The 14,010-nt window shown below is 47.9% G+C and overlaps 1 protein-coding gene across 5 annotated transcripts in view; it reads left to right on the top strand.

The window, feature by feature from the left end:
- Positions 1-204: 204 nt before the first annotated feature.
- The window catches only part of Brf1 (BRF1, RNA polymerase III transcription initiation factor subunit), a 48,575-nt gene continuing 34,769 nt past the window's right edge, over positions 205-14,010 (top strand). The window contains exons 1-3 of one of the 5 annotated variants that reach the window (XM_039112105.2): positions 205-710; positions 6,536-6,616; positions 11,443-11,616. In XM_039112105.2, the coding sequence (XP_038968033.1) occupies positions 527-710; positions 6,536-6,616; positions 11,443-11,616 (439 nt within the window). In that variant the 5' untranslated portion in view covers positions 205-526. The other 4 variants (XM_039112104.2, NM_001399505.1, XM_017594112.3 and 1 more) reach the window with 4 other exon arrangements.

Below are 14,010 nucleotides of genomic sequence, written 5' to 3'. Positions count from 1 at the left end.
CTCCGCCTCGGCCCCGCCTCCAGGCTCCTCCCATACCTCTTGGGACTCTTCCCCGGCTCCGCCCATCGGCCAAGCCCTGCCCCTCCCCAGGCTCCTCCCACGGCCCCGGTCTCTTCCCAGGCTCCTCCCACGGCTCTGGTCCGGTCCCGGGCAGCGCTCCTTGCCTCGCCCCGCCCTTCTCGCCCGCCCGCAAGCCCCGCCCCGTTCCTTGGCTTGTGGCCCGCGAGGCCTACGGGCTCCTGGTTTGGAGCTTCGCTTCCGGCCGCCCGGAAGGTCGGCGGTTCGGTCCCAGCGTCCCAGTGATTCTGGAGTTCCTTTATTGGTCCCGCGGGCGCGGCCGTTGGAGGCGGCGCGGCCCGCACGCGCGTGGCGAATCTGCCGCTACGAATCGGCGGGCGTGGCGCCGGCGGCCTCGCGAGAGTGCGGCACAGACGGAGGCGGTGCGACGGGCCTTGCGGGCTGAGGGCCGCGGGCGGAGAGCGGGTTGGTGAGCGGCAGGGGGCCGGTGGGGCCCCGCGGCTCCAACATGACGGGCCGCGTCTGCCGCGGTTGCGGCGGCACGGACATCGAGTTGGATGCGGCGCGCGGCGACGCGGTGTGCACGGGCTGCGGTTCGGTGCTCGAGGACAACATCATCGTGTCCGAGGTGCAGTTCGTGGAGAACAGCGGCGGCGGCTCGTCGGCAGTCGGCCAGTTCGTGTCGCTGGACGGTGTGTTCTGCAGCTCGGGGGAGGGGGACGGGCAGGTCTGAGTGTGCAAGATGGGTAGGAAGTCGAAGCTAGCGGGGAAACGGAAGCAGATCGCCCTGCGACGGACCGTGGGTAGTCGGACAGGGAAACTGAGGCAGGGCCCGGCCGCGAATTTGCAGCCAGGTCCCCTCCGTGTCCTGTACGCTGACATGAGCTTCGCGATCCGCCGGGTCCAAGCGTCGCGGTCTGGTCCAACGGAGGTTCGTCCGGCTGGCCTGAAATCTGGCAGGCACAGCTTTCAAGCTCGCGCCTGATGCAGGTTCCGTTTATCCGGTTGGTCACTCTGACAGGTGTCATTTGCCCTAAGGGCTAGAAGAAGGGTTTGTTTCCTAACGGTTGAGTGTCGAGTCTTTAGTGAGTTATACTTCCAAGTCTTTCTTTGTATATATGATTCACGAAACAAAAGTTACTCATTTGAGCGAAGGTTTTACATTTTGAAGCATTCTCCAGTTTGGCGCCTGTTTCTTTTGTCAGTAATGTAAAATGTCTTCGTTTGAATTACCACATTTGTCTTCTAAAAGTTAACGTTTACCCTTTTATGTAGTTTTGTTTTTATTTTCTGAGTAATGGAGATCTAACCCAGGGGACTCTGGCACACTAAAGAGTTCCCAAATCCGTATGCCGTTGGAAGCCTAGTCCTTCCGTATTTTGAGTTAAGCCTGTGGGAAGTGCGATGTGCAGATTTAGGCTCCTTTCTTGCCCGTGGAGGTACCATTTTCCCCACACAATTTGCTGAAAGGATTCTTTTTTCTTTCTTTTCTTTCTTTCTTTCTTTTTTTTTTTTTTTTTTGGCGTGGAGTTACCATTGTTCCTCAGCAGAGATCCTTGTGTGCCCCGCCCCCTTTGCGAGTCTGCTCCCTGGTTCTGTCTTGCATTCATCCTTACCTTTTGTTTACATTTAATGTTTCGAGATGAGACTTGTGAGCCAACCAGCCTTTGCCTTCCTTTTTAGAATTGTCTGTAATCTCTTTCCCTTGGGTTGTAGAGTAACTGCATTTGCATATTTGTATTGTGTGTGTGGCTCTGGAGCAGGTTTTCCTCACACTGAGCAAGTGCTCTCTCTGCCAGTGAGCTAAATGCCTGGCTTTTTACATTTTAATTTGAGTTAGGGTTTTTGACAAGTTGTCCAGGCTGACTTTGAACTTAGTAACCCAGGTAAGCATTGAACTTGAAGTCCTTCTGCCTCGGCCTCCTAAGTAGTTCCATTATGAGCCTGTACTACCAAACCCAACTTTTGTTTGTTTGTTTGTTTGCTTGCTTGCTTGCTTTTGAGACAATGTTTTTTTTTGTTTTTTTTTTGTTTTTTTTTTTGAGATAAGGTGTCCCTGTGTAAACTGGCCGGCCTTGAACTTTTAGCAGTTTCCCCTGCCTCTGTCTCCTAAGTGCTGGGATTACAAGCATGCACCACCATGCCCTGTGTGGCTGAGTGTGTGTGTGTGTGTGTGTGTGTGTGTGTGTGTGTGTACATGGATGCACATGTGTGTAGGCATACATGTATGTATGTGTGGGCACATGGGTAAGGAGACCCAAAGTAGTTGGCATCAGGGGTTGATGTAGTCGATAATCTACACTTCACCAAGTCAGGGTCTCTTGCTGAACTTGGAGCTCCTGATTCCTGGCCACTCTAGCTAGCCAGTTTGCCCAAGGGATTCCCACTCTCAGCCTCCCAATTGCTGTGGTTATGTGGCTAACACACCTGACATGCTTTTCTGTGGGTTCTGGGAATCTGAACTTTAGTCATGCCTCCACAGCAAACATTTAACCCAGGGGACCGTCCACCTTCCCAGCCCATGTGGCAGGTTCTTGAATCTGCTGTGGGTTCCAGAAGTAAGCTCATCTGGGGTATTGTCCTTCGGAAATGCTGGTGGGTTTTCATCTCTGTTACATGGGGTGTTGGTCTGTAACCCAACATCTGTCAGCCTTGGATGTGGAGGTATCGCACTCCTGAAACAAGTGAGCCACGTCCCCTGCCCTCCCCAGCTCCCTGACTTTCTGGAAGGGACTATGTACAAACAATGCACGCTGCTCTTTTTCTCTTTCCTAGTTTCACTGTGTAACCAACCTGGCCTTAAACACATGATGCTCTGACTTCAGTCTTCTTCCCAGCAGGAGTGTAGGTGTGTGCCTGCCACTTCTTCCTTAAATATTAGGTAGACGTCTCTAATGCAGCCAGCTGGACTTAGGTTTTCTTTTCCAGCCTCTGTCATAGTAATGGCTGTAGTTACATTTCAGATAGTTTCTGACTTATTCTTGGAATGGGTCATCTAGTTGTGGGACTCATGTGTTAAGCAAATTGTCTGCAGCTGAGCTTTACCCCTATGTTCTATATGTCTGCAAGGGACTGTGTGAAGTCCCTTTTCTCTTTGGATGTTGGTGTCTTGTGTTTTTGCCTTTCTGGCTGCTTCACCAGTTTTGTTGATATTTCCAAAAATTTGACTTTGGGTTGACTTTTCCCTTCTGCATTTCCGTTCCTGTGGTGTGTTTCACATGTCACATAAATTCTTACTCTCTGTAGGTGACTTCCCAAGGGTGTTTGCAGGACTGCTATGATGGTGGTTCTACCACACATTGTCATACCCTCCTAAAGAGTTGCCAAGATGCCGATGCCTGCCGGAGTGATTAGAGCAGTAACAGCAGGTCATTGCTGGGGCAGATGTCTAGGGCTTTCCATGGGAAGTCTTTTCCTAGGTGCATCCAGGGCTTGGCGACAGTGTACTATGCTCACTGTGCCCTCCTAACGTCAGGGAGAACAGCGTGAGCCATGGTGGAGTGAGGCCTCACCATATATCCTGGGAACTCATGCTCAGAGGCACTGAGCAGAAGCTCAGTTGGCATCTCTCCAGAGAGAAGCACTCCAGCAACCAGCCCTCGGTGCCCTGGGGAATCCATCGTGAAGCCATGAATTGTTAACCTGGGTAGAAAGCATGGGTTATACAGGAGGGAGGTGTCAGTTGCTTTGAACAGCCATCTCTCAGAAGGTGGCTACCTGCCTACCCTCCACTGCAGTCAGCATGCCCACATGGACTGGAGACAGATGGTTTGTCCCAAGACTGTCATAGGTCTTCTCGTCCTTCCTCCAGCTTCACTGTAAGGCTCTGTTTTCTTGTTAGTGCTGTCTTTTTTCCAAGGTGTCTTTGCTTATAGCAACCTAAGCTGGACACTTAACAGTACTCTAGAGTATGTGCCTAATACACCAAGGTGAGTGATGGGGGTCCTGTGGCAGAGCTTCCTGGCTATGGAAACTTACAACCTTATACTTGTGATCAGTCAGGTTTTAGAGGTCTTTTCAAGTAGTTTGTGCCAAGGGAAGTAGCGGGCATGAGGACCCCAGGCTTAGATTCCAAATGCAAGGCAGTGGGTAGCTGGGGAAGTGGGATCTGAGCCCCACCATGAGAGTCTGGGCTTCCCTTCTGAACACGGGTGGCAGGGACAGAGCAGAGTCCCCCGTAGTGCACTCTCCACCACAGCACGTGCCATTGTTCTGAGGCCTCCCTCCCTTTGTCAGTGCATGGTGACCTCTGTGCCTCTGCATCCTTCTCAAGACTACCCTTAAAACTACTCTTAAAATGCTTTTCAAGACTTGGAACTATGCTGAGAATTGCAGAGAGAGAGCATACACCAGGCAACTTGTGGCACCTGCCTTCTCAGTGTTCATTCTCCTCAATCCTGGGAGCAGCAAACCTCATTGGTAGGTTGGGAACCTCCCTGAGGTTCCAATAATCAGAATTGCTTATGGTTTTGATGGTGGAATCCAGGGCCTGCTGGGTAGGTACTCCTAGCCTGCTTGATCAGAACCTAAATTTTTATTACATTTATATGTGTATGTACATGCCATTCTGCACGTATAGAATTCAGAGGACAACTTTTGGAAGTTGGTTCTCTCCTTCCACCATGTAGGTTCTTGGGGATCAAACTCAGGTGGTCAGGCTTCATAGCAAGTTTCTTTAGCTATTAAGCCATCTCACCTGCTCTAGAATTTTTCTTTTAAGGATGGGTGTTGCTATCTAGCCCAGGCTGGCCTTAGAATCTCTAGCCTTCTATGTCAAACCAACACAGTTATAAAGACTATCTATTCTGGATACTCTGTGAGAAAAATGAAGGACAGTGCTCTGGGGAGGCCTTTCTGGGCACTCAGGTCTCTTGGCCCTCTTAGGTCTGGTTCAGCAAGTGAGTGAGGGTGCCATTTTCTGCCCCAAAGCATTTTTAGTCCATTTATACTCTGCTGTCTTGGGCTCGTCTCCCCTGCCCTTTGCTAACTCAGGCTCTGCCCCAAGTGGCCTGTGCTTCTATAATCCTTCTCCATTGTCCTTGAGGGGGTGGACTCTTCAAAGCCCTTCTGCGCTATACTTCCAGCTTGTGTTTTTTTGTTATAGAAACTTGTAGAAAATACCAAATGTCTTCTGGGCATGGTGGCACACATCTGTAATCCCAGCACTTGGAAGGCAAAGTTGTAAGTCAGCTGGTGATACATAGTAAAACCTTATCTGGAAGGAATGGAAGAAAAGCAAAATGCCCAGTGTTTTTACAAGCAGAGCACATCTTTGAAGTTTGAAGGTCTAGGTGAATTTGAGATTGGCAGTCCTATCTAGAGGTCGTATTTGGCCTTTCTTATTTCACACTTGAGGGATGCCTGAGTAAGCTAGCACCTTAACCTGGCGTGACATTTGTTGATTAAGCACTTTGTTTGTACAGGGGTGGCAGGAACAGAGTCAGAAGGCAGCTCCCAGGGCTCATGCAGGTGGAACTGTCCAAGCAAAAGTGCGGGGCTCCCAGCATGGGAAGTGGGCTGTGTCTGTGGACGTGGCAGTGATTGGTGACTTTGCAGTGTGCTCTGTGGATGGACCTGGAGCGGAGGAGTGCAAAGGTGGCAGCCAGGTTTCAACGGAAGAGGAAGTCTTCGCTCTTGGGGGTTGGGGTAGGAGTAAGAGAGTGAGACAAGGTCCTGCTCTGTCTCACATTGGCTTGCAGCTCCTGATCATGTCCACCTAGCTACAGACCTGCTCCACCGCGCTCAGCATGGCTGATACCACATGGTTTTAATGTAGTGGATTCATATGTCTTTAAGATCTTACTTTTCTTATTCTGAATTATGTGTACATCTGTGTGTGGCCATGTGCACATTAGTACATGTGCCACAGTGGCCAGAGGTGTCAGCTGTCCTTCCAACTGGACTCAAGTGGCTGAGGACTATCTGACTGGGACCAACCTTGGGTCCTCTTTAAGAGCCATACCTTCTCTTAACTGTTGACACATCTCTCCAGATGCTATGGTTGACTTGTACTAAAAGCACAGATCTACTTCAATTAGAGCAGCAGGATAACTTGTCCATTTTTTATTACATTTATTTATGGGGTGGGGTGAGGGTCCTGGTGCATGTGTGGAGTTGACAGTTGTAGAATCAGTTCATCCCTTCTGTATGGGTCCCAGTCATCAGGCACGAAGACAAGAGCTCCTAGGTACTCACTCATTTCATCAGCCCCTATTGTTTATTTTTTGAAATTCATCTCTTTTTTTTTTTTTTTTTTTTTCCGGAGCTGGGGACCGAACCCAGGGCCTTGCGCTTCCTAGGCAAGCGCTCTACCACTGAGCTAAATCCCCAACCCCTATTGTTTATTTTTTAAAGGTTTGGGATACCTCTGGTCAAGGCCACATCTGTTGGCTAGGCAGAGCAAAGTTAGCTGTTACTGTTCCTTGTGGGAATGTTGGGTCCAGCTTTGCTCAGTCAGTGGAAGGGGCTGTGGGCTTCTCTCCAGCCTCTGGCTAACCTCTCTTTTTTATATTTCCAGGTGCGGGGAAAACCCCAACCCTAGGCGGCGGCTTTCATGTGAACTTGGGAAAGGAATCAAGAGCACAGACCCTACAGAATGGTATTCTCTACTTCATCCTTGCTGACCATGGGGTGGGACAGGATGCTGGGGTGGGGTAAGAGCAGACCAGTCCTCACTTGCTACCTCTGCTTTGCAAAACCCATGGCCCTGCCTGTGTCTTACCTTGTGACCTGTACTTTTTGCCACCCTTACAACCGAGGGCCAGTAGGACTCTGGGAGGAATGGATCCTGAATGTGCCCCTTCTTCCAGCCATCCTACAGATCCTGGTAGGGTCCTTTAGTGAAGGGCCTTCAGACGGTGCCAGCCGATAGCTCCTCATTCCTGCTATCTTGGAAATAGGCATAGAACCAGCAAGCGTGACATGCAAAAGTGACATTGGCATTTCGTTGTTTTACAAAAGCATCAGAGTAGAGAATATCTGTTCTGATCCTTTGTTTGTTCTTAACTAGGTCATGTGCCTTTACTGAATTGAAAAGGTTCCCTATGTATTTTATACAAGGGGGTTTTGTTGTGGTTGTTTTTGTTTGTTTTGTTTCTGCTTCCCAAGTTTTGAGATTAAGGGTGTACACCAATACACCTCATTTTAGCTATAAGTTTTTAAGAGTGTGTATATATACATACATATATACATGTATATATACACACACACATATATATAGATACACATATACATGTATATATACCACACACATATACAGATAAAATGTATACATATTATACACACACATTTATTTATATGTGTGTATGTGTTTACCATGCCACATTTGTGGCCAACTTGCAGGAGATGGTTCTCTCCTTCCTCTGTGTGAGTTCTGGGGATTGAACTTGGAATTTGTCTTGGCAGTAAGTGTCTTTAACCACTGAGCTATCTTGCCACCCTCTATGAATTTTTTTTAACCAGATATATGATACAGAAAAAATTTTCCTGTTTCATGAGCTGACCTTTAACTATTTTCTCATGACTTGATGTTATAAAATAGAAAAAAATTATTCTAGAATGTATATGGGTGTTTTATCTACATGTATGTATGTGTACCGTGCATGTGTCTAGTGTTGGGAGCATGAGCAGAGATCTAGTTTCAGATCTAGAACTGGCATTACAGATAGTTGTGGGCTGCCATGTAGGCACTAGATAGGAACTGAACCTAGGTCCTCTGCGAGAGCACTAAGCAGCTGCACCATCGCTCCAGCGCCATGGTGCTGTTGTTTGAGGCACATTTTTTCATTCAGACAGTGCCTAGCTTATCTTATGCTTTATCTGGTCAGTCACTGATGCTCAAGGGGCTGGAGGGATAAAGTGCCCACTGTGTATACGACTGAGTTAGGGTCCCCAGTTGAGATTGTAAAAGGCTAAGCATGGGGCCGTGAGCCTGTTGTAACTCTAGCACTGGAGAGGCAGAGACACAGATTCTAGGACCTCAGTGCATAACCACTCTGACAAAGATTAGAATATCCAGGATTAGTGAGATACTGTCTCAGAAAGATAAAGTGCAGATCAATAGAGGTCACCAGTGTCTATCTAATACTGCCTCCACAGGTGTGATCATAGATGTGCATGGGCATGCACACCACACACACACACACACACACACACACACACACACACACACACACACACCCCTCCCACCCCACCCCCACATGCATCACACACACACCACACACACCACTCACACACACACCACACACACACACACCACATACACACATGTACCACACATCCTGCTCCCCAAATACCCTGCTCCCCAAATTGTTGCTTATATCTTCTGATCTTCTGTTCTCTGGGGTTGATCATCTGAGTTTCCTGTTAAAGAATTATCACTCTCTGGGTTCGGTCCCCAGCTCCAGGGGGGGAAAAAAAAAGAATTATCACTCTCCCTCCCTCCCTCCCTCCCTCCCTCCCTCCCTCCCTCCCTCCCTCCCTCCCTCCCTCTGTGTGTGTGTGTGTGTGTGTGTGTGTGTGTGTGTGTGATATATATATATATGATATATATATATGTGTGTGTGCGTGTGTATGTATGTATATGTATATGTATACACTGTAGCTGTCTTCATGCACACCAGAAGAGGGCATCAGGTCTCATTACAGATGGTTGTGAGCCACCATGTGGTTGCTGGGAATTGAACTCAGGACCTCTGGAAGAGCAGTCAATGCTCTTAACCACTAAGCCATCTCTCCAGCTCCCCAGCTTCATCTCATGTACATTCCCAGTGTTTGTGTGGACAAGATTGGATTTTCCCAGTTGGCACCCTCCCTTGTTGAGAATCATTTCCAGACCCTCTCTGTTCTGTTCTGCTGGTCTGTGTATGCTGTGCTTTTGTTTGATTCCTAGCCTTGTGGTAAGTTTGAGATTAGGAAGTGTGTATCCTTTCTAAGAATTCTTTCTTTGGAGTGCTGTGCTGAATCTTCTACATCTTCTGACTTGATCTGTGTTGCTTACTTCCTTCCATTTTTTGAGCAGTCTTGCTTTGTATAGTCCAGGCTAGCCTAAAGCTCATGATCCCCTTTGTGTAGCCCAGGCTAGCCTAAAGCTCACAATCCCCTTTGCCTTACCCAGTGCTGGGCTTACAAGGCCTACATCACCATATTCCATAATTTCAGTATGAACTTAGAGTCTGTTTGTCTCCAATTTCTGCCAGGCAATCAGCTGGGATTTTTGAGGGGATTGTAGTCTGTAGCTCATTGTGGGGTTATGGTTACTTGAATGCACTGAGTCTTCTGGGGTTTTTTTTCATTGATTTGAGTCTTCAGAGTTTCATTTTGGAGTTATTTTGTTAATTTTTCTAAGGGAAATCTGCCCAGATTCTGGTTAGGATTACATTGAATCTGTAGATCAAATTATAGGAACTTAATATGTTGACCTAAAAACTGCGAACTTGTATTGAGTTTCTTATTGTAGCAACCACACATGCTATGAGCAGACGTTACTGGTCCTCGCTTCCCACTGTTCTTTGCACTTATTCTCAAAGCTGGGCTTCATCTTTGGTCATATGTTCCTAGGCTCCCAGAATTGCTGAGACTAGGGAGGCTTGGTTCATTGCTTATCTGTGTGAAAGGATCAGTGTTTGCTCTTAGGAATGCTGTCATTAAGTGTGTCACTTGCTGCTTAGTACCAACTACAGTGATCATATGGATTCTGTTTGTGGGATGCTGGCAAACCCTAGCCTGGGGGTAGGGCTTTAGAATTGGTCTAGCCTTGAGCAGGGGACCCTAAAGAAGACCCTATCTTGCCTTAATTATGGAATTTTCCAAACACTAATTGGTCACAGGTTCCAGCTCAGTGTAGTCTGCTGTCTGCAGGTTGTTGGTGTCAGTTTCTGGGCCCAGAACTGCCTTTGCTGCCTCTGGCATGTTACTGTGCTGATGAGAAAGAGGAGCTGAGTCTTGTGCAGTTGGTCAGGCATGTCGGTCATGCCCTGAAACGTGTCATTGTTACTGTTGGCCATGAGTAGTGTGCTAGCCTTCAGTTCTTATCAGAGAATCAGAGAAACCAGTATTTAACATTTATGGATGAGGTGGAGGTTGCCTACAGTGTCAGAGGAGTGCATTGAGGTCCTGAAGATGCCAGTAGGACTAGACATGTTTGTGACAGTCCTTACCATCTACATGTCCTATGCATGTCCTAGGATATATCTTGTATCTCTCAATCTCTGGTGCCTACCCATTGGTCTGCCCTGAGAGTTGGTATCAGCAGCTCTCTCTTAGATCTACACTGCTGGGCTTTGGGGTGGCTGCTCTGTATTTGCACATGTAGGCAGAGACCTGGAGTCTCCCAGTGACTACAGACACAGCCTCCTGGCAGCAGGAGCTTCCGCAGTCCCTAGAAGGCCTGGGACTCTCAGATCCCCTGGTAGTGTGCTTGACTTTGCCATTGCTGCTCCTTCTGCAGGTATGCAGGAACAGTTCGTTACGCTCTCCACTTGTCTAGCCAAGAAGCTGGCTCTTGAGGGAAGCTTGGCTAGGGGTTATCCAGGCCTGGACTAGGTAGAGAAGCCTTTCTGTAAAGTATGAGTCTTGGGCTGTGGGAGACCCATTCCTGCCAGACACCCCAGGCCTCGGAATCTCTAGAAGAGCTGCCACCACTGTGGATTGCTCTAAGCCAAAATGCAGTGATTCAGGAACAGGGTTTTATGGTGTAAGAAACCAGGAAACTAAGATTTTGGCATTCATAATGAAAACTGATTGGAATGTACAGACTAAATTAAAAGCTTAGGGTAAAGATAATCTATCACTTCTGTCTGTTTGTCTGTCTGATTTTTGGATTACTGAGTATTAAACCTAATACCCCGTATGTTCTAAGCAAGTCCTTTACCATTGAGCTCCATCTCCAAACTTCATTTTACTTAAAAAAAGATCCTTACTTTATATGTGTAATTTTTTTTTTTTTTTTTTTTTTTTTTTGCTTCTGTGTATGTCTGTGTACCGTGTGGGTGCTGGAAATCGAATCCAAGTTGTACGGAAGAACAGCCAGTACTCTTAGTCTCTGAGACATCTCTCTGGTCCCTAGTTTGACTTTTTAAACTCAACAAGTTTTCCAGGCTGGCTTTGAACTCATTCTGTAGCCCAGGGTTTGTTCCTTTGAAACAGAGTCGCTAAGTAACACTGGTTGTCCTAGAACTCACTTGCAGACCAAGCTGACTTGCACTCACAGAGATCTGCCTGCCTCTGCTGGGATTAAAGGCATTTGTCATGCCTGGCCCAGGCTAGTCTTGAAATAGTGGTCCTCCTGCCTCAGTCTCTAAACTGAGTGAAGTTATATGTTTGCACTAACAGGCTTTGCTCAAGTCTTACTTTGTAAGGTAGACCTGTGATACTTAATTTTAAATTGAAAGTTGCGACCAACAGGCATTTTGTATTTTGTCACAGGGCGGCGCCACATCCACCACCTGGGGAGCCAGTTGCAACTGAACCAGCACTGCCTGGACACAGCCTTCAACTTCTTCAAGATGGCTGTAAGCAAGCATCTTACCCGAGGACGGAAAATGGCCCATGTGATTGCTGCCTGCCTCTACTTGGTTTGCCGAACGGAAGGCACACCTCGTATCCTTTGTTGGATGATTCTCAAATGCTGACATAGGAGTTGTAGGAATTGGTGTTGATGCTGCCAACAGGTCCCTATTGGATGTCTCATCCCAGCTGATGAGGGCTCTGTCTCTAAGCTGCTGTTTCAGTTGGAGAAGAGACACCATGACCAAGCTACTCTTTTTTTTTTTTTTTTTTTTTTTTTTTTGTGGAGCTGGGGACCGAACCCAGGGCCTTGCGCTTGCTAGGCAAGCGCTCTACCACTGAGCTAAATCCACAACCCCCCAAGCAACTCTTATAAGGGAAAACATTTAATTGGGCCTGGGTTATGGTTTAAAGGTTTGATCCACTATCATCATGGTGGGGAGCATGGCAGCATTCAGGCAGACATGGTGCTAGAGAAGGAACAGAGACTGGATCAGTTGTCACCAGGAAGAGAGTGACACTGGGTCTAGTTGGAGCTGCTGAAACTGCCCCTAGTGACAAACTTCCTTCAAAAAGGCCACACCTCTAATAATACCACTCCCTGTGAGTCTGTGGAGCCATTTTTATTCAAACTAGCAGTGCTGCCAAAGTGGGTAGTGGGGCTAGCCTCTTAAGTCCCTGTCACTTTTGGCAGCAGCAGCAGAAGAGGATAGTGCATGACTTCTGGATTTGCCTCTTTCCTTTGCAGCTCTGTTTCAGGTCTGCTTCTCCCATGCACTCCCCAGGCAGACTAGCGCTAAGCTCTACAGGCGTGCTTATACACCAGGTGCTCATACACCAGGTGCTCATACACCAGGTGCTCATACACCTGGTGCTCATACACCTGGTGCTCATACACCAGGGATCCATCCTTCACCCTTTAGTACTGCCTGGCTCCTCTGGCACCACCAGCCATCGTTCCTGTTACACACATACTGCTTACCGTTACTCTCTCCTCATTCCAGCGACCTTGGTCTGTCTGTAAACACCAGGCGTCTTCTCTCCAGTAGGTCCCTCCTTCTGGCCACTTCCCACCTTGAACCTGCCTTAGGTCACCTTTTCCTCTGCCTGTCCCACCTGTTTGTTAGGTAACCTTTGCTTCTTTCCTATCCATCTACTCACCCTTTTGACTTGAGATAGTTCCCAGACTTTTATTTTTCAACATAGTCCTTTTATTTTTGATTGGGGTGTGTGGCACACACATGCTACACATACAGCTACATGTCAGGTTAAGAGGACCACTTAAGAGAGTCAGTTCTCCTCTTGTACTGTTTAAGTCCCAGGAACCAAATTCAGGTTGTCCGGTTTGGTGGAGCACCTTTAGTCAGAGTCGTCGCCGTGGCCTCTCCACTTCATTTTTGAGTCAGAGTATTTGACTGAAGTTTGTCATTTTGTCTGGATAGCTGTTGAGCAGGCCCAGGATGTGCTCTCCACTCATGCCCTCCAGTGCTGGGGCTGCAGATGTTCACGTCCACACCCTGCTTCTATGTAAGTACTGGGGTTCTGAACTTGGGTCCTCATGCTTGTGTAGCAGCCACTTTACATACTGAGAATCTCCCCAAGCTCAGAGTTGTCTAACTTTTCTCTCCTGTTTCTTCTTAGTGCACTTTATGTGCTTCATGTGTTTCTGTGCAGATGTCATCTCCCGGCTTCCTGGGAAGTGGTGCTGTGGTGCTTGGGCTCTTAGGTCAGTTCCCTCTGTTGGCCTGTTGTGGCCTAGTGGTCCTGACATTCTTTTCTTATGTGGCAATGCACAGGCATCTGTGCTTGTAGGCATTTATCTCCTCTGTCTCATCCATGCTGCCTGTGGGATGCCTGGCATTCCCCCATCCCAGCCCTTAGCGATTTCCTTAGGTGGTACTTGGAAGAGTCCTGTGCTGGGTCATGATGCTGAGGCCCCTTTGCGATTCTCTTGTCATTCTATTAACCCACTAGCAAAAGTGGAATCCTGGGTGTGGGACCAATCACAAGATGTCCCATGAAGAAGGACAGGGCTTATTATATACTCAAACTCATTTTCGCCATCTTGCCCATCTCAAAATTGTGTCTTCTATGACCCAGAAAGCAGGTTATGCTGGGGCCTTTCACTCAGGAACCTTGCTTCAGGCCTGCCAGCCTGCACCTCTAATCCCTGACCCCTAGGGGGACTGAGACCTACTGAGTCTGTGTAGGAGCCAGGGCTAAATTCTCTTCATAGGGTAGAGGAAGGTTGTGGGGGTAGCAAGGCTGGGAAGGGCCTGACCTATTTCAGGCAGCAGCTAGATGTAATGGTAGAATTGTCAGATACAAGGAGAACTGCTTTTGTCAGGAGATTTGAGTTATATGTCCAGATTTGATACTGTAGGATTTGTGTGAGATACATTCATGGAAGAGGATGATTTTGCTTGCAGCTGTCTTTATGTGGAAAACTCAAGCTGTTACAGTAGATTTACATGTGACCAGTGACCT

This window comes from Rattus norvegicus, chromosome 6 (genome assembly GCF_036323735.1).
Source record: "Rattus norvegicus strain BN/NHsdMcwi chromosome 6, GRCr8, whole genome shotgun sequence".
NCBI classification, from domain to species: Eukaryota; Metazoa; Chordata; class Mammalia; order Rodentia; family Muridae; genus Rattus; species Rattus norvegicus.
Note: the sequence above shows the minus strand (reverse complement) of the source record. Positions and strands in the feature narration are given on the sequence as shown.